The following is a 19,421-nucleotide window of genomic DNA, read 5'->3' on the forward strand; positions in this document are numbered from 1 at the left end:
GTTGATTAACGTGGGCAGAATTATTATAGCGTTCCCAATGTTAAAAGGATAAAGCCATTGTTTACAAATTTGGTAAATAAATAACCAAAAAATGTATATTTTGTTGTTTTCTTACTGTACCGAAAATGAACCGAACCGTGACCTCTAAACCGAGGTACGTACCCAACCGAAATTTTGATGTCCCGTTACACCCGTACTAAATGCAACATAGTTATAATTAAAATGGGTGTAAAATATCTATTTATGATTAGAAGGCAAACAGTTAAGTGGTATAAGTGCAGCTTGTTTATGTTATCTCGTGATTATTTATAATTACAGCAAAAACCGCCCATGCATGATGGAGCTCTTCATTTACAGTACTACCCACTATGTGGCACTCAAGCCTCTTCCAGCAGGTACTTAATTACTACTTGAGGAGAAGGGGCCCTTAAGGAAGCATCACAGGTGGACATTTTCACACCTCGGGCCAAGAATGGTGAGAACAGAGGTTCTATTTTGGAGAGCCACTCACAAGGACGCAGGAATCTATATATCCACCCTCGTTTTTTGCTGTCCCTGTCATCTGAGAAAAGGAACCCTGACAGTATTGGGTCGCTGAATTGTGTAAGGTAAGAAGAATAATTGAGCATATGAAATGATGGAGTTTGTGTACAAGATTTCACATAACTGTTAAATTGTATGCTCTATGGTGTCTAGGTTGCATGTTTGACCTAAAGACAAAGTCATAGAGTATTGTTGTGGAATGATTCTCTTGCTGTCTCCTGTCACAGAGACACACACAAAGAGCTGAAACCATGTCTGACGCGTGAGTCTCATTATGTTGCATTTTAACATGGCTTACATTTGGAATGTCAATTGTCAAATATGTAACAAACAATGCTTGTTGTCTTTCAATGTCACCTCTTGTCTTACACGCTCAGGCCTTCGGTGAGTGCCATCATTTGGCAAAAATAAATGTTTGCGTTGTTAATTAGTCAAAATGTCCAATTAGGTCACTAAATTAGGCCTAGCATTGGACACTAGCTACAAACCCTAGTTTTCCATGCACTAAATTAGCCTGATTTCTCATATGGTTTGTTTTTTGGTATTTTCACACCTATGTGTGAAGTCCAAGTGTCCATGCACTTTCTCTGATGCGACTATTGTGCCTCCCGTACACTGCTTATTTCCTTTCAGCCCGGTTAATTCATTTATTTCCCGGTTGACCTATATGACGTCACACTAGGCCTCTGTGGCTTCCAACAAGTTAACAGCCGAGCTATGTTGTGATGTCCGCTGTAATATTGACACAGATGACACATATTAGGTCTCTAATGGCTATGCTGATGTTAAATAGCAAACAGCATCAAGAAATGATCTTATATTGTGCTACCAACATGACGCTACTACCAAGAATGTATCGGAGCGGGGGCAGGTCCGAAGTCAAGAAAGACCCACGGCAATGTTTGGACCGAGAAAACAGATATTTTGAATGTCTCGGAGTTCATTCATAAGGCAGCAAAGGCTCTGTGGATTGATGGAATGAGTTTTAAATCCCAAGGAAAAGACCATTGGTGCCCCCACTGATAGTGTTCTGGATGGACTTGGTTGATATTTGTCTGGACTATCTTGCCAGTTGTGTGGAATACAGAATTGTTGTTAATCAGTTTGGAAATGCTGCGTGAAGAGGTTTGTGTACGCTTTATTATTCTCCTTGTAATACGTGCTTCATTCTCTTTCATATTTCCTTACCTTACTAAATAAATCTCTGTTACTTTTTGTCTACCATCGATGCACTTGAAAATGTTCTGTTCTTTTAATTTGAGAAGCAAATAACCAGTCTCCTCTTCATTATAATCGTTGCTGTTTTTATTGAATGGTATCTGCTGCTGGGTTATATCCCGCACTTTGATGCTGATGCATGCTGACACGAAGGGTGCCCTCGGCCGCACAACCCCCCTTCGAGAGATCTGGTTTCCAATCGTATTATCCAGGTATGTTAGTCCGACTTTTCAAAAACCAAACACGATCGGATAAAGGTGTTTCCATGGGCTGTAGGAGGCTTATTTAGAGCCGAACTGTTTGAGAAATCAGACTAATTTGGTGGATGGACATGTACTGACTGTTCTTGTCATAGTTTAAAACATGGATAACAGTACTTACAGTGCTAGTAAAAATATAACAGACTATTTTCTTCTCCAGAAACCGCGAATCTCTGCATCTCGCAGACTGTTTTTGAAGGTAAGTCCTGTATTTACTGTACTTTACACTCATGCGGATTTAAAGCGGCCTTTGGGCCAGGGGTTGACTGACAGGATGTAATTTGTGTATTAGACCAAAATGCTAAAGAAAGCTATGGTGATGCTTGAGAATGACAAGCAAATAAAAAAGGATGAGCGAGACAGAATCCTGTCTGAGAGAGTGCCGGCGTTGGAGATGTCTGGCATGTCGGCGCAGGATTTGCAGGTATGAGGACCGGGAAATACAGTACAGTCTATCTATTTATGTTTTACCATTCATTTTAAAGACAATTACAATCAAATACACCCCCAAAAATTGTTTACCCCACTGGAATGTTTTATTCACAAACTGCAATGTGTCATACCACCCTAATGTCACAATAGTTAAAGATTTAAAGGCTGTTCCAGGACTATTTTGAACATCAAAATATCTAAAATAAAAACAATAAATATCAACAAGGCAAAATATTGCAGTATTGATAGTCATCAGAGCCTCCTATAGTGGTCAGGCACGTGGTTAAAGCAGGGGTTCTTAATCTTTTTGACATCGGGGTCCCAACTTTTTCCACTGAAGAGGGGCCCAGTGTCCACTCAAACAGTAACACTGAATTAGTCATCTTACTCTTGATCATAATTGTATTCAATAATTATATCTAACCTATTTACAGTTTACAACCGTGTTAAAAGATATGAATCACATAAGATTATTTATTTAACACATAAACTTTTGGCCCGGGTCAGCCTGATTAGAAAAACAAATACTAACCAAATGTATAAGAAGGGACTTGCTGCAAAAGTAAATTTAAATACAATTATGTTGTTCTAAAATAAAATAAATTAATTAATAATGAATATGTTTCTTAATTAAACGGTAAAAAAAAATTAAAGTGCAAATGAAAATATAGCTTCACCACTTTAGTCATAATTTTTGACTTCTTCTGTTTATTTGATATTGTCCTTACTGCCACAAGTGGTGGAAAAGTGTATTACAGCTGAGTATCGCTGCAGCCCATGCAGACCACAGCTGAGATATATATATATATATATATATATATATATATATATATATATATATATATATATATATATATATATATATATATATATATATATTTACATGTGTATATCTATATATATATATGTATATATAATATATATATACATATACATATACATATATACATATACATACATATATATATACATATATATATATATATATACATACATACATACATACATACATATATATATATATATATATACACATACATACATACACACATATATATATATATATATATATATATATATATATATATATATATATATATATATATATATATATATATATATATATATATATATACTCCGTATATATGAAGACTTTTTGGACATTGACATGAACGCACATATCAATGCTGCTCTGGGCCCCGCCCTCATCTGAAACATGTGGGAAACATTGCAGTATTTGCTGTCGTATGGTAGTTCACAATGGACTCATCAGTGGTACTAGCGCTGCCTGAGCAGTTATAGCTATTACAACATTGGTTCTTTTGCTACTGTGTTGTGCAATATACTTGTTAATATATGACAATCTGGTCAAAGGTTTTCTCATTCCACTTTCTCATGCACTCCAAAACATTGTCAAAAGTTACAATAATAAGTTCCTACATAAACAACTAGTAGTTTTCAAATTAAAAGCTACCTGTATATTTCCTATTATTTACATTTTTACAGTGCTGCTGTGGAAAAGGTCACTAAGCTACCTACCGGTGGCCTAAGACTTCCAGTACTGTGTTTACTGTATATAACATGTTTTTGGTTACCTATTATGTCTACAGAATCTTTGCAAAGAGCTACACAACAAGATCGATGTTGTCGATGAGGAACGTTACGACATTGGTTTAAAAGTGGCCAAAAGTGACATAGAGGTATGCTGCGTAACAATTTCTGATCAAATAATTGTTTTTAGTTTCCAAAAACTCTTACTCTTCTGAGATTTTTTGCTGTATAAATATTTACTCAAATTGTCTTGACAAGTATTATTTATTTTGGGGCGCGGTTCAATTAAAGGTGCGGGACCTGTCTCAGAAGATCTATGAGTTGAAGGGTAAGATGAAGAGGCCAAACCTGAAGAGAGTGAGGGTGTCGGCAGATGCCATGCTGGGAGCGCTGCTAGGTGCCAAGGTCAAAGAGTCCGTGGACTTTAAGGCCAATCTCAAGACTGTGAAGAAAGAGGACGAGAAGGTGAGGCCGTTATTGTGTCTACTACAGAAACATCAGACAAACTACTATCGGTCAAATGAAGGTGACATGATTTCATGTTCTGTCATTGCAGAAAGAGGAAGTGACTGACTGGCGTAAGAACGTGGACGCCATGTCGGGTATGGAGGGCAGGAAGAAGCTGTTCAACGCCGGCCAGTAGACGTCTGGGCCTACGGTTTGCAGATGGAGACAATGAGTGGAGGAACTGCAGTTCGCCTTATGAAGAACAGAAAAAACTCATGTATACAACATGCATGGTAGTTTTAAATGAGATGCATTAATTACTATGTACTGTAACCGCGCAACATACAATTCAGCGGGGTATCAATTGAATTGTATCGTATCAATCACGTTTAGTAGTTTTTACTAACCTAAAAAATGTGACTATACCATGGTAAGTCAAAACATTTGAGTCTTGCCTTATGATGGAATGATAAAAAAAGGCTGAATATTTGTGTTTGTCTTTATTTCAAGTATCCACTACAGTCAATACTGTGCAGTACATTAGACCTAATATGTGATACTAATTATTTCACTAGAGCGGGGTCAGCAACCCGCAGCTCTCGAGCCGCATGCGGCTCTTTAGTGCCACCCTAGTGGCTCCCTGGAGCATTTTTTAAACAGGATTGAAAATGGAAAAAGATGGGGGGAAAATAATTGTTTTTGTTTTAGTATGTTTTTAGTTTGAGGACAAACACGACACAAACCTTCCCAGTTGTTAGAAAGCCCACTATTTAATATGTTTGTGTGTATGCTTCACTGATGAGAGTATTTGGTGAACATCATTTTGTCCTACTAATTTTGGCGGTTCTTGAACTCACCAAAGTGTGTATTGTGACGCAACAGCTTGTTTACATGTAAAAACCTTCCACTCCTTTGTCTCATTTTCAATGTTTCAATCAATCAATGTTTACTTATATAACCCTAAATCACAAGTGTCTCAAAGGGCTGCACAAGCCACAACGACATCCTCGGTTCAGATCCCACATCAGGGCAAGAAAAAATTCAACCCAATGGGATAACAATGAGAAACCTTGGGGGGGGCCGCAGATGTGGGGACCCCCCGGGTGGCCGGTGCAATGGACGTCGAGTGGATCTAGCATAATATTGTGTCCACCAAAAGTTTTATACTGTGCGTGAATGCACAAAGGTGAGCTGTGTTTAACTTGGACAAACACATCTATACCTTTGGCCATTAAAAGCCAGTAATTTCCAGGAGTTACCTCACCTTCTGATTAGCCTTTGATTTAATAATGTTTTCCAATTTTGTAAAAATGTGTAGAATAAATATTACATTTCAACATTTCTTTAAACGAAGATTTGCTTCAGCCTGCGACACATAGTCATTTTGATAGTAGGCAATTATAGCTAATACAGATCATGTGTTGCCTTCATTATAACACTTAAATAAGGCTTTTCATTTTTTGCTGCTCCAGACAGATTTGTTTTTTGTATTTTTGGTCCAATATGGCTCCTTCAATGTTTTGGATTGCCGACCCCTGCACTAGAGTAATGGTGACTACAACCACAATAATAAAACGAATAATTATACTAGTAATACTTCAAACGTATGTAAACAAACATACACTAGTATCGCCATTGTCTACATTCCTTTCCCTCACTGATGAGGACAGCAGTATACAATTGTACATAAACTGCTGTCATTTCGTTACGTTTCCATCTCATAAAGCCGTCAACACGCATACACTTTAACAACATTAACATTGAAAAACTAGTAAGTTAATTTTTTTAAAGTTAATGTCCTTAAATGACACTTGCTAGTCACCTTATATATACATACACCCGCCCTTTCTCCGTCTTCTTCTTCCTCGTTGGTGCTTGAACGACCGTGCCTGCCGCCGTCTCCTTATATGGGCAGACGTCATGTCATGGCACCGCCCATCCACGAAGACGTCCATTCCGATTGGCTCCCGCCAGCTGTCAATCGCCACCATCACACAGACGCTTTCATGGCCGTCCAAATATTGTCAACATTACAAGCGACCGTCGCAGCAACATTCCGAGCGGCTTTAAAACCCACGAAGGGTGAGTCTCAGTCCGCTCTTGAGTCCCTTTATGTTGCTATTTCGTACAAAGCTTTTCACGGGCATGCACGTTTGTTGTTTCAACGCGTGGGGGTGCCTTTTTGTATCGTGGGGTGCAAGCTAGTCGCCATATTCGCTATTATATTATTACATTAATCAGTTGTAACGGAAGTAACTACATACCTGCTAATTGTATGTTATAATAACATGACCGTTGGGAATACAGCTTCATTTTCCAACGCGCGAATCTAATAATAGTAGCACTGTGGTGTTAATTTCCAACTCCCTTTTTATATAAACTTTAACCTTTAGCTTGCAGTGCTGACACCAAGGGGGGCCCTCAACTCAATGGAGTTATGACATGTAAAGCTGCTATAAACATGACTAATTATCACGTATATCTGATACTCTTGGCCTTGCTTGTGGTGTCCCCCAAGGGTCCGTGTTGGGGCCAAAACTGTTTAATGTATATATTAATGTTATGTTTAATACATCCAAAATACTGAAATGTATACTATTTGCAGACGACGCAAATATATTCTACAGTAGTGATGACTATAATGAGCTCATAAATACAGTAAACACAGAACTAAACATAGTAAAAAAATGGATGGACACAAATAAATTATATTTGAATATAAATAAAACTAAGATAGTGATGTTAGGAAATCGCAACGTAACGTCTGAACAGAAAATAAGTATTGATGGTACCCAAATTGAAATCGTAAATGAGAATACATTTTTGGGAGTAATAATTGATAGTAAACTGTCATGGAAACCTCATGTCAGACACATTAAAACAAAAATCTCCAAAAGCCTCTCAATTATAAACAAAGCAAAACTATACCTCAATGAAAATGCACTCCGTACTCTATACTGCACCTTGGTACTCCCATACCTTACATACTGTGTTGAAGTATGGGGGAATACTTACCACAACACAATTCATCCTCTGATCATGTCACAGAAAAGAGCAGTGCTGATCATTCACAACGTTGGTTATTTAGAACATACTCATAATCTGTTTATGCAATCAAAATTGCTCAAATTTGATGACCTTGATAAATATAATACCGGTACATTAATAATCTTATACAAAGCATTTAACAAATTATTGCCGCCTAATCTACAACGTTTTTTATAAGACGAGTGCAGGCTCATAACTTGAGAGGCTTTGGATATTTCTTATTGCCGAGAGCTCAAACCACTCGTAAACGTTTTTGTGTGTCTGTATGCGGAGTAAAACTATGGAACAAACTGGACATACAACACAAGCAATGCCAAACTATTAATGGATTTAAACTATTATACAAACATGGGGTCTTGTTTAAATATAGAGATGAGGGTCTTTAATTTGACCTGCTGCTGTACTCTGTCTCAAAGTGTTAACATGTGCTCAATGTTTCCTTACCATTATTGCTATGTTGTCTATTACCATTATTGCTATGTTGTCTATTACCATTGTTGGTATATTCATTATTCCTACATTGTTGATACAAATTATTGTTACAGTGTAATAATTATTGTTACCTGTGGTAATGCCAATATGATACAACATCTGTATTATAATCCTTGAACAAAGTAAGAGTGAAACTCATGTGATTAATCACTGAATGGAGAACTGGGGGTGGGATTAAATAAGTTATCTTCTTCCCACTCCCTTTCAGGCAAAACTGGACAATCATGCATTACATACTATACATTACCTTTTGCACTTTATTAATTTATATTATTATGTGTTGTCAACTTTGTACTTTTTTATGTCATTGCCTGAAATAAATGAAAAACAATGAAATGAAAGTTATGTTAATGCAGTGTATCAATCAATCAATTAAAAGTTGACTTAATCACAAATGTCTCAAAGGGCTGCACAAGCCACACCCTCGGCTCAGGTCCCACATCAGGGAGATACGATTAATAATGTGAGAGTCCAGTCCATTGGGAGGCCAGCAGGGGATCCTCTGGCATGTGTGTACAGCTCTGGTAATGGGTACATTCGCACCCACCTGCACAAATGTACTTCAAAATGTAACAATCAAAATAAATATTACTTTTTTTTTTGTTTACTAGGGCATGCATATATAATATGCATTAGTTTGACCATTTAAAATCAACGATAATAAAAAGGAGATGCTTGGAAATAGCATAAAAATGCCCAAAAAACTTGGAAAAACGCGATTCATAGCGTTACTTTTTGGTGTAACCATCATGCGCATTCTGTTCAGATATATTTCTTTTATATTTTGATAAATCATCATATTTATGTATTACTAAATTGAAATAGTTATTGATCAATCTTTAAGCTGTGTGTATTTGATTTCAGTTTGCTTTTGACATCTTATTTAGAATTGTAGTTGAAACTTTTACAACCTTGTGTTGCGCTCATGATGGCGTAACCAAACTAGATTATTTTGAATATTTATTCCCTTTTTTACATATAGTATATTTAAATACAATGTGTTTTATGCTTTTTTATTTTTGGAACATGTACTATACATATAATACAATAAAGTCCCATATAAAATTATGTTTCTAGCAATACTTAAATTTTGCCTTTGAAAGTAACACTCTAATGTCCATTAGTGGAGCTGTACACATGTATACAAGTTGGGGGGGCCGAGACGTCACCGACTGATGCATAAGGAGTGGTCCCGACTTGGAACAGCTAGCGAATCATCTGTGGAGGCTGATCCGTGGTGTATAGTATATGTATAGGTATTAGGGCTGCAACTAACTACTAATTTGCTAATCGATTAATCTGTCGATTGTTACTTCGATTAATCGATTAATAATCGGATAAAAGAGACAAACTACATTTCTATCCTTTCCAGTATTTTATTGAAAAAAAACAGCATACTGGCACCATACTTATTTTGATTATTGTTTCTCAGCTGTTTTTAAAAAATAATAAATAAATTGCCTCTTTTGTTGTCAAATGTTAAGGTGGTATTATTAAACGAGTGTATAATTGTTTCGTTGTCAAATGTTAAGGTGGTATTATTAAATGAGTGTATAATTGTTTGGTTGTTAAATGTTAAGGTGGTATTATTAAATAAGTGTATAATTGTTTGTTGTAAAATGTTAAGGTGGTATTATTAAATAAGTGTATAATTGTTTGTTGTCAAATGTTAAGGTGGTATTAATAAATAAGTGTATAATTGTTTGTTGTCAAATGTTAAGGTGGTATTATTAAATAAGTGTATAATTGTTTTGTTGTCAAATGTTAAGGTGGTGTTATTAAATAAGTGTATAATTGTTTTGTTGTCAAATGTTAAGGTGGTATTATTAAAAAACTCTATAATTGTTTTGTTGTCAAATGTTAAGGTGGTATTATTAAATAAGTGTATAATTGTTTTGTTGTCAAATGTTAAGGTGGTATTATTAAATGAGTGTATAATTGTTTTGTTGTCAAATGTTAAGGTGGTATTACTAAATAAGTGTATAATTGTTTTGTTGTCAGATGTTAAGGTGGTATTATTAAATGAGTGTATAATTGTTTTGTTGTCAAATGTTTTTTAAAGATTAAAGTACCAATGTTAAGGTGGTATTATCAAATTAATGTATAATTGTTTTGTTGTCAAATGTTAAGGGGGTATTATTAAATAGGTGTATAATTGTTTTGTTGTCAAATGTTAAAGTGGTATTATTAAATAAGTGTATAATTGTTTGGTTGTCAAACGTTAAGGGGGTATTATTAAATAAGTGTATAATTGTTTGGTTGTCAAATGTTAAGGTGGTATTATTAAATAAGTGTATAATTGTTTTGTTGTCAAATGTTAAGGTGGTATTATTAAATAGGTGTATAATTGTTTTGTTGTCAAATGTTAAGGTGGTATTATTAAATAGGTGTATAATTGTTTTGTTGTCAAATGTTAAAGTGGTATTATTAAATAGGTGTATAATTGTTTTGTTGTCAAATGTTAAGGTGGTATTATTAAATAAGTGTATAATTGTTTGGTTGTCAAACGTTAAGGTGGTATTATTAAATGAGTGTATAATTGTTTTGTTGTCAAACGTTAAGGTGGTATTATTAAATAGGTGTATAATTGTTTTGTTGTCAAACGTTAAGGTGGTATTATTAAATGAGTGTATAATTGTTTTGTTGTCAAACGTTAATGTGGTATTATTAAATAGGTGTATAATTGTTTTGTTGTCAAACGTTAATGTGGTATTATTAAATAAGTCCCGGGGTATAGCAGGACCGATAATCAACATTTCTGTTTTCTCAGTGAAAAGAACATTCCCACCCTCTGTATTGTTGACAATTTTAATACGTCTTATTTTTATAGTATAGCATAAGTAACTTCTGCTCGTTATTGTGCAGGTTTGTGGTGCAGCAGATGTCCAAGTACAGACTCTTCCTCCTGAGGCATGGCGAGGGGGCGTGGAACCGCGAGAACCGCTTTTGCAGCTGGGTGGACCAGAAGCTGAGCGAGGACGGCGTGAAGGAGGCCCGGGACTGTGGCAGGCTCCTGAAGGAGCTGGGCTACAAGTTTGACGTGGTCTTCACCTCCATCCTCAGCCGCTCCATCCAGACGGCCTGGCTGGTGCTGGAGGCCATGGGCCAGGAGTGGGTCCCTGTGGTCAAGTCCTGGAGGCTCAACGAGCGCCACTACGGCGCCCTGATAGGCCTGAACCGGGGGGAAATGGCCCTCCAGCACGGCGAGGAGAAAGTGAAATTGTGGAGGAGGGGCTATGACATTACCCCGCCCCCCATAGAGGAGCAGCACCCGTACTTCCATGAAATCTATAACGATCGCAGATACACCACGTGTGATGTGGAGAAGGAGAAGCTGCCCCGTGCCGAGAGCTTGAAGGAGGTGTTGCTCAGGCTGCTGCCCTACTGGGAAGGCACGGTGGTGCCAGAAATACTGGAAGGAAGAACGGTGCTCATTTCCGCTCATGGAAACAGCTGCAGGGCCCTGCTCAAACACCTGGAAGGTACGCTGCACCTTTTGTGCTCCTCCTTCAGCTGCAGCCTCCCCTCATGCTCATGTTACTGTCCAAAAAAGGCCAGTTAGTTTATGGTAACACTTAGAGATGTCCGATAATGGCTTTTTTGCCGATATCACATATTCTGATATTGTCCAACTCTTAATTACCGATTGCGATATCAACCGATACCGATATATACAGTCGTGGAAGTGAGGTTGGGGGGCGGTGGGGTTTGGTGGTAGCGGGGGTGTATATTGTAGCGTCCCGGAAGAGTAAGTGCTGCAAGGGGTTCTGGGTATTTGTTCTGTTGTGTTACTAGGGGTGTAACGGTACACAAACATTTCGGTTCGGTACGTACCTCGGTTTAGAGGTCACTGTTCGATTCATTTTCGGTACAGTAAGAAAACAACAAAATATACATGTTTTGGTTATTTATTTACCAAATGTGTAAACAATGGCATAACATACATATACACACAGGGTCCACTGTGGTCAACATATATACAATAAAAACTAAATAAGATAAGGCTCAGAATGGTTTCTTAACAAAACCTTACTACATATAAAGTGCTTTTTTTGATTGATTGATTGATTGATTGAGACTTATATTAGTAGATTGCACAGTACAGTACATATTCCGTACAATTGACCACTAAATGGTAACACCCCAATAAGTTGTTCAACTTGTTTAAGTCGGGGTCCACGTTAATCAACATTAAACTGCCTCAAGTTGTTGCTCAGATTGAATAAAATGACAAAACTTTTCTTCTACATATAAAAAGTGCAACATTAAACAGTTTCAAGTCAACTCAGCCTCAGATTAACTTTTCTTTCCCCCCCAGCCTGGCTAACTTGGCATTAAGAGGATATCAATCAATCAATGTTTATTTATATAGCCCTAAATCACAAGTGTCTCAAAGGGCTGTACAAGCCACAACGACATCCTCGGTACAGAGCCCACATACGGGCAAGGAAAACTCACCCCAGTGGGCTTGTTGTTCTTCCACCATAGAAGTGGCTCAAAATGTAGTTTCTAATGCAATATGGTCTTAAATCTGCTGCTATAAAAACATTTGTTATTGCTTTAGCCCTGCCTGACTCGCCGAGGAGAGGCTGCTTGAATGCGGTGGTGACGCTTCAAATGGGTTAGCATGTTTGACGTGTTGTCAGAAGCAGCTGCTGAACAATGTCGGCAAACCTCCGTCCTCCATTGTTGTATCGCACAGCCAAAGTGTTCCCAAACGGGAGATCTTAACGAGGCAGGAGGGTCTTCCAGCTCTGGCTTTTACATGTTGTCCTAGCCCGGTCGCTGCTAGCATGCCGTGTGTTGTGCCTCGGTGTGCACTGTTTACACAACGTGCGCTACGCTACTTAATATGTCCGTGTGGAATCTCGTTCGGTACACCTCCGAACCGAACCGAAACCCCCGTACCGAAACGGTTCAATACAAATACACGTACCGTTACACCCCTACATCTATGTTATAATAATTAAAGATGTATAAATAATGGAATGGTATCACCTGAATCGTAATCAAATGGCGAGATGGCCAAAAATTCCCACCTCTAATAGACGGTGGTTAGCTTCTTTTTGCACTTGTATGACAGCTAGCCATGTTATTTAAAAGATTGCCTATGCAGCTAACGAGCCCTGTGCTGGTGTTCGTCTTCTCACATGATCACATCAGGAATATCGGACGAGGACATCGCCAGCGTGACTCTGCCCACGGGGATTCCCGTCTTGCTGGAGCTGGACAAAGATCTGAGGCCCGTGAAGGCTCGCCAGCTGCTGGGAGACCAGGAGAAGATCCAGGCTGCCATTAAAAAGGTGGAGGATCAGGGGAAAGCCAAGGCAAGCACTTGAAACGCACGCGAGACCTTCTGAAGTCACGCTCATTACTGTAAAACTGTTGCTCTGACCTGACACTGTGTAGAAGCTTCCTGTTGTTTTGTCTCTAAATGTGCTTTACGTACTAAATTATCATTTATTTCATGTTGGATGTAGCGCTAGTCGTGTGTAGAAATGTTTGTTCATACACTCTGCTAACTGAACACGTTTACAATGTCGTCATGCTGACAAAAACAAGTCTTAACAGCGGACTTGTGATACGTTTGCTTGCCTGTGAACTCTGTTAGCATTTCCTCAAATAGCCCACTGGAAGAAATAAACGCCGCACCTCAAATAGACTCCTCAGGAAAATGGTGGTCCAATAATAGGCGGCTGTAATTACACTGTACTGTCTTTAACACAAAGTCAGACTGGCATCTGTAAAGCTGACACAGCAAACACTAGGGGTGTAACGGTACACAAACATTTCGGTTGGGTACGTACCTCGGTTTAGAGGTCGCGGTTCGGTTCATTTTCGGTACAGTAAGAAAACATTTATTTACCAAATGTGTAAACAATGGCTTTATCCTTTTAACATTGGCAACACTATAATAATTCTGCCCACGTTAATCAACATTAAACTGCCTCAAGTTGTTGCTCAGATTAAATAAAATGACACAACTTTTCTTCTACATATAAAAAGTGCAACATTAAACAGTTTCAAGTCAACTCATCATGCTTATTTTATTACAGCATTTGGGAAGCCTGTAGTTGATTTTTATGATGTAAATGTTATATTATTATCAACATGTGATAGCAGGGACCCTGCCATTCAAAACTAGGCTGCTGCATTACTAATGATTCATGGAACTATAGCTGAAAAAATAGCAATAGGAGAGACTATTCATCCCTGAACACCATGGAGTTCATGTAGGCTTAATGATGCACTTACATTATTATATCAACTATCAGAGACAGAAACTCTTCATTTAACATAATGTCCTTTTTTGCTGCTTCAACACAGCTCAATCAACACAGAGAAAGGTCAAGTGAAATAACAGACAGACAGGGCTTTGCTGTCCGTAACACACACACACACCGCAAAATGAGCTAACGTTACGCTAAAAGCGAATTAGCCTTCACCTCAAGCCAGGACTGCGAGCGAGCTGAGCTGCCTTTTATATTTCTAGAAGGTCAACGGGCTCATAGTGATGTTACTAGTAGTTGACTGGGAGGTGTTTATTATCACATTTGGGGAGAGTCCGCTGCCTGATGATTACCTGCTAAATGCTAAGCACTGACTACATGCGCTCTGAATACACACTGCTGATTGGCTGTTACCGCTATGTGTGTAACCAATCAGATGGTTGTGTGGGTGTGACAATGCTGGGTGTTGTGTAGAGGACTGACAGAGACAGGCAGAAGGAAGCGGAGGCGGCTACTTAGTATGTTCGTGTGGAAACTCGTTCGGTACACCTCCGAACCGAACTGAAACCCCTGTACCGAAACGGTTCAATACAAATACACGTACCGTTACACCCCTACTGATGAACATTGATGAGTGAATAATAAGGACTATAGAACAGTATTTGTATTACACTGTATGCAACTCCTTTGTACTTGAAAGTGGTTTGGATGTGTTCATATTGTTACTGCTTCCAATTCTGATTGGAAGAATGAATACTAATTCTTTTCAAATCCCTTTGAAACTGCTGCTGCTTCCACTCACATGGATTAGGTTAACAAGGGATATTTAAAACATGTTCTGAAGAGTTTAGTGGGAGATGGTATAAAAAGTAACGGACACTGTTAACATATTTCACCACCAAAACAATGTCTGCTTTACCTTTTAGACCCCTGCAAAACAATCACTGTTACTTTGTCACTGATCTTAAGCGTTGTCCAAGACTAAATGTCAGCTTTTTGTGACCTAAATAAAGACATTTGATGAAAAATGGGCGCGTATCTACTGTTGCTTTGGTCCTTTTATCGAGCACACTGCAAAAAGTGAATTCTGAGTAAGATGAAATATGTCAAATAAGGTGATATTTGCTTATTTTCTGTCTGATAAGATCATTCTTCTCACTAAGCAGATTTGATGTTAGAGTGTTTTACTTGTTTTAAGTGTTTTGCTCCTAAATTATGTCAGTAAGATATTACAGCTTGTTGCTGAGATTTGATTAGCTATATTGAGTAAAACATGCTTGAAACTAGAATATCAAGTGTTGCAAAGCTGTGTCATCAACACTCACAAGTAGAAAACTACTTTTTTAAAGTCATCATTTCTTATTTCAAGTATGAAAAAAAAAAATCATGATTTTGACACAATTGTGTCTTATAATTAAAACAGATGACAGCCAAATGGACTTTGCTGTTTTATTTTCAATGAAACAATATAAAATATGTACTCATATAGTAGTACAGTTGGCACAGTACAGTAAACTGACAGTTAATATTTAACATTTCACATTTCTAACAATTTTGAACAGAAATAGTTCATGCACAGTCAGATAAATTCTTCAAAATTACAATTAAAAAACGTTTGTCCGGGGGCCGGGCTGTATATATGCACACTAATTGACTGAAAGAGCACGCACTTGGTGCGATGATGTCATGTTATCCATGGAAAAATGCATTTTTAGACAATATGATTTGCCTGAGCGGCTGGGAGACCCCGAGAGTAACAAGCGCTTGCCTTGTTGCCTTTCCATTAACAACAATAAATTAGTTTTTAGTATAAGTTTGCTGGTTTCAAGAAATGTAATGCCGAGTGCATATCATTATGTCAAGATAATGGCACTAGCATTTACTTCATTTAAGAATATTTTTCAACATATTGAGCAAAAATATATATAGTACTCATATAGTAGTACACTTGTAATTAGTGAGAATATACTTATTTTAAGGTATTTTGGGGTTCATTGAGGTTAGCTAATTTTACTTGTTTTGGAAAGTCTTGACAAGCCAAATGTTTTTGTTCTATTGGCAGATCATTTTGCTTAGTTCAAATAAAATACCCTTCATTTTTGTAATTTTTTTTGCTTGTTTTTGAACGCTAACTTTTTGCAGTGCATCATTTCATCCAATCTTTGCCATTTGCTTGTCAAAACTTCTCAAAAACATATTTTGTCCGCTCCAAATCCATCCATCCATCCATTTTCTACCGCTTGTCCCTTTTGGGGTTTGGGGGGGTGCTGGAGCCTATCTCAGCTGCATTCGGGCGGAAGGCGGCGTACACCCTGGACAAGTTGCCACCTCATCCCAGGGCCAACACAGATAGACAACATTCACACACTAGGGACCATTTTAGTGTTGCCAATCAACCTATCCCCAGGTGCATGTCTTTGGAGGTGGGAGGGGCCTATCCCCAGGTGCATGTCTTTGGAGGTGGGAGGGGCCTATCCCCAGGTGCATGTCTTTGGAGGTGGGAGGAAGCCGGAGGGAACCCACGCAGTCACAGGGAGAACATGCAAACTCCACACAGAAAGACCCCGAGCCCGGGATTGAACTCAGGACTACTCGGAACCTGCGTATTGTGAGGCACATGCACTAACCCCTGTGCCACCGTGCTGCCACCGCTCCAAATCCACCACTCAAAATGTGACTTGGCCCATTTCAGTTGGACGATCAACGACTTTAGTAAGCTATCAGTTATTACAGACTCATTGTCTATTTCAGGGAAAAATTGTTGAAATAAATGTTATCTTTGCCATAAAGCTTCGTTCTTTTCTTCGACAAATGCAAATGAACATGTGTGCATGAATCAAAGTCCCCACTGTTTGTCACACGCAATGACTTCATTCAAGTCAAACATGTTCAAGAATGTTCCTGGAGGACATTCTCACATAGTCGACTTGCATTGATTGAGTGATTGGAAACTTTTATTAGTAGATTGCACAGTGAAGTACATATTCCGTACAATTGACCACTAAATGGTAACACCCCAATAAAGTTTTTCAACTTGTTTAAGTCGGGGTCCACGTTAATCAATTCATGGTAAACTTGCAAACATCTAAAATGATGCACACAGCAAACTACAATCTGCTAGCCAAGAATGTACCATATTTTCCTGGCCATAGGGCTCACCGGATTATAAGGCCCACTGCCGATTAATGGTCTATTTTTGATCTTTTTTCATATATAAGGCGCACCGGATTATAAGGCGCATTAAAGGAGTCATATTATTATTACTTTTTTCTACATATAAAATACTTCTTTGTGGTCTACATAACATGTAAAGGTGGTTCTTTGCTCAAAATGTTGCATAGATGATGTTTTACACATCATCTTCAAGTCACTTTTTGACGGTCTCTTCAGGATGCACCGTTTTGTGGGTGCTCTTATTTACGTGCCTCCACTTGGACAGCGTCATCTTTGTTGTAGCGGTGTAGCGTGCAAGGACGGGAGTGGAAGAAGTGTCAAAAGATGGCGCTAACTGTTTTAATGACATTCACACTTTACTTCAATCAATAACGGAGCAGCATCTCCTCATCCGTGGCTCACTAGTGCAACAACACCCGAAATGTGTCCCGTGACCGGAACTCTCTAATAACTAAAGTTCCTCGGGTGGATAATGTCAACTATATGTCAATTATTTATTTATTTATATAAGTCACTACACCGGTATGTTTTAGTGCTTTCATGGCGAGTTTACTGACAGATATAAGTAAGAACTTTACACTACTTTATATTAGAAATGGCAACATGAATTTCACATAACAAGAAGATAGAGAAAAAGGAGCTTATCGACTACAAAGGCAGAAGCGCACAAATTTTCAGGAGTTATGCAGATCCCAAATACACATCAGCAGGTACCAGAAGGTAAGAAAAGTTGCTTTTGCATAATATTGTGAAACAAAATGCCAGATAATATGTCTTACCCCCCCCCCCCCCCCCCCACACACACACACACACACACACACAGGTAGGTTTCAAAGACAGCTTTTGTCTTCTTGTCAGGAACTCAATGTAATACAAAGTTTTTGTGATCATTTAGAAACAATTATTCTAACAGTTTACAAAGAAGAAGATAAACATTCTGAATGTATTTCATTCATCTTATTTATCTCACCATGTGAAATATAACTTACTTTTTTATTTGTTTATGTTATTACTTATGGAGTATATTGTGTGTCCAAATATTTGGGGGGAGTTCATTTAGATTTTGTTCACTTTTGATGAATCCAAATTCCAAAATGTGATTAATCCGACAAAAAACAAACCGATCTTTGACAGCACACAATTATTCATAAAGTTATTGGATGACTCCTTTAAAGAGACTTTTTAGCATACAATCATCAAATAGCGACATGGCATTTATGTTACATCCCATGTTCCAATCCATGTTACATTCCATGTTACATTCCATGTTACATTCCATGTTACATCCCATGTTACATTCCATGTTCCAATCCATGTTACATTCCATGTTACATTCCATGTTACATTCCATGTTACATCCCATGTTACATTCCATGTTCCAATCCATGTTACATTCCATGTTACATTCCATGTTACATTCCATGTTACATCCCATGTTACATTCCATGTTCCATTCCATGTTACATTCCATGTTACATTCCATGTTCCATTCCATGTTATATTCCATGTTACATTCCATGTTACATTCCATGTTACATTCCATGTTACATCCCATGTTACATTCCATGTTACATTCCATGTTCCATTCCATGTTACATTCCATGTTACATTCCATGTTACATTCCATGTTACATCCCATGTTACATTCCATGTTACATTCCATGTTACATTCCATGTTCCATTCCATGTTACATTCCATGTTACATTCCATGTTCCATTCCATGTTATATTCCATGTTACATTCCATGTTACATTCCATGTTACATTCCATGTTACATTCCATGTTACATTCCATGTTATATTCCATGTTACATTCCATGTTACATTCCATGTTACATTCCATGTTACATCCCATGTTACATTCCATGTTACATTCCATGTTCCATTCCATGTTACATTCCATGTTACATTCCATGTTACATCCCATGTTACATTCCATGTTACATTCCATGTTCCATTCCATGTTACATTCCATGTTACATTCCATGTTCCATTCCATGTTACATTCCATGTTACATTCCATGTT

The 19,421-nt window shown here is 37.9% G+C and overlaps 3 protein-coding genes across 7 annotated transcripts in view; 2 read left to right on the plus strand and 1 right to left on the minus strand.

The window, feature by feature from the left end:
- Positions 1 to 6,336, minus strand: part of LOC133658877 (zinc finger and SCAN domain-containing protein 2-like) — a 37,110-nt gene extending 30,774 nt beyond the window's left edge. For 4 of the 5 annotated variants that reach the window (XR_009827559.1, XR_009827561.1, XR_009827560.1 and 1 more), the window contains exons 1-3: positions 6,274 to 6,321; positions 4,579 to 4,657; positions 4,353 to 4,446 (exon numbers count right to left, since the gene is read on the minus strand). The gene's annotated coding sequence lies outside the window, so the exon portion shown is untranslated. Of the gene's footprint in view, positions 1 to 4,352; positions 4,447 to 4,578; positions 4,704 to 6,273 lie in introns of all 5 variants that reach the window. The other variant, XR_009827557.1, reaches the window with a different exon arrangement.
- LOC133658880 (troponin I, slow skeletal muscle-like) lies at positions 1,919 to 4,818 on the plus strand. Its single transcript, XM_062061368.1, has 6 exons — positions 1,919 to 1,973; positions 2,182 to 2,220; positions 2,314 to 2,445; positions 4,064 to 4,153; positions 4,296 to 4,469; positions 4,561 to 4,818. The coding sequence occupies exons 3-6, from the start codon at positions 2,320 to 2,322 to the stop codon at positions 4,645 to 4,647; spliced, it is 477 nt and encodes a 158-aa protein (XP_061917352.1). The 5' UTR covers positions 1,919 to 1,973; positions 2,182 to 2,220; positions 2,314 to 2,319; the 3' UTR covers positions 4,648 to 4,818.
- Positions 6,337 to 6,400: 64 nt separating the features above from the next.
- bpgm (2,3-bisphosphoglycerate mutase) lies at positions 6,401 to 15,456 on the plus strand. Its single transcript, XM_062059663.1, has 3 exons — positions 6,401 to 6,533; positions 10,857 to 11,473; positions 13,155 to 15,456. The coding sequence occupies exons 2-3, from the start codon at positions 10,873 to 10,875 to the stop codon at positions 13,328 to 13,330; spliced, it is 777 nt and encodes a 258-aa protein (XP_061915647.1). The 5' UTR covers positions 6,401 to 6,533; positions 10,857 to 10,872; the 3' UTR covers positions 13,331 to 15,456.
- Positions 15,457 to 19,421: the final 3,965 nt, after the last annotated feature.

The sequence above is a fragment of the Entelurus aequoreus genome, linkage group LG10 (assembly GCF_033978785.1).
Source record: "Entelurus aequoreus isolate RoL-2023_Sb linkage group LG10, RoL_Eaeq_v1.1, whole genome shotgun sequence".
NCBI lineage: Eukaryota > Metazoa > Chordata > Actinopteri > Syngnathiformes > Syngnathidae > Entelurus > Entelurus aequoreus.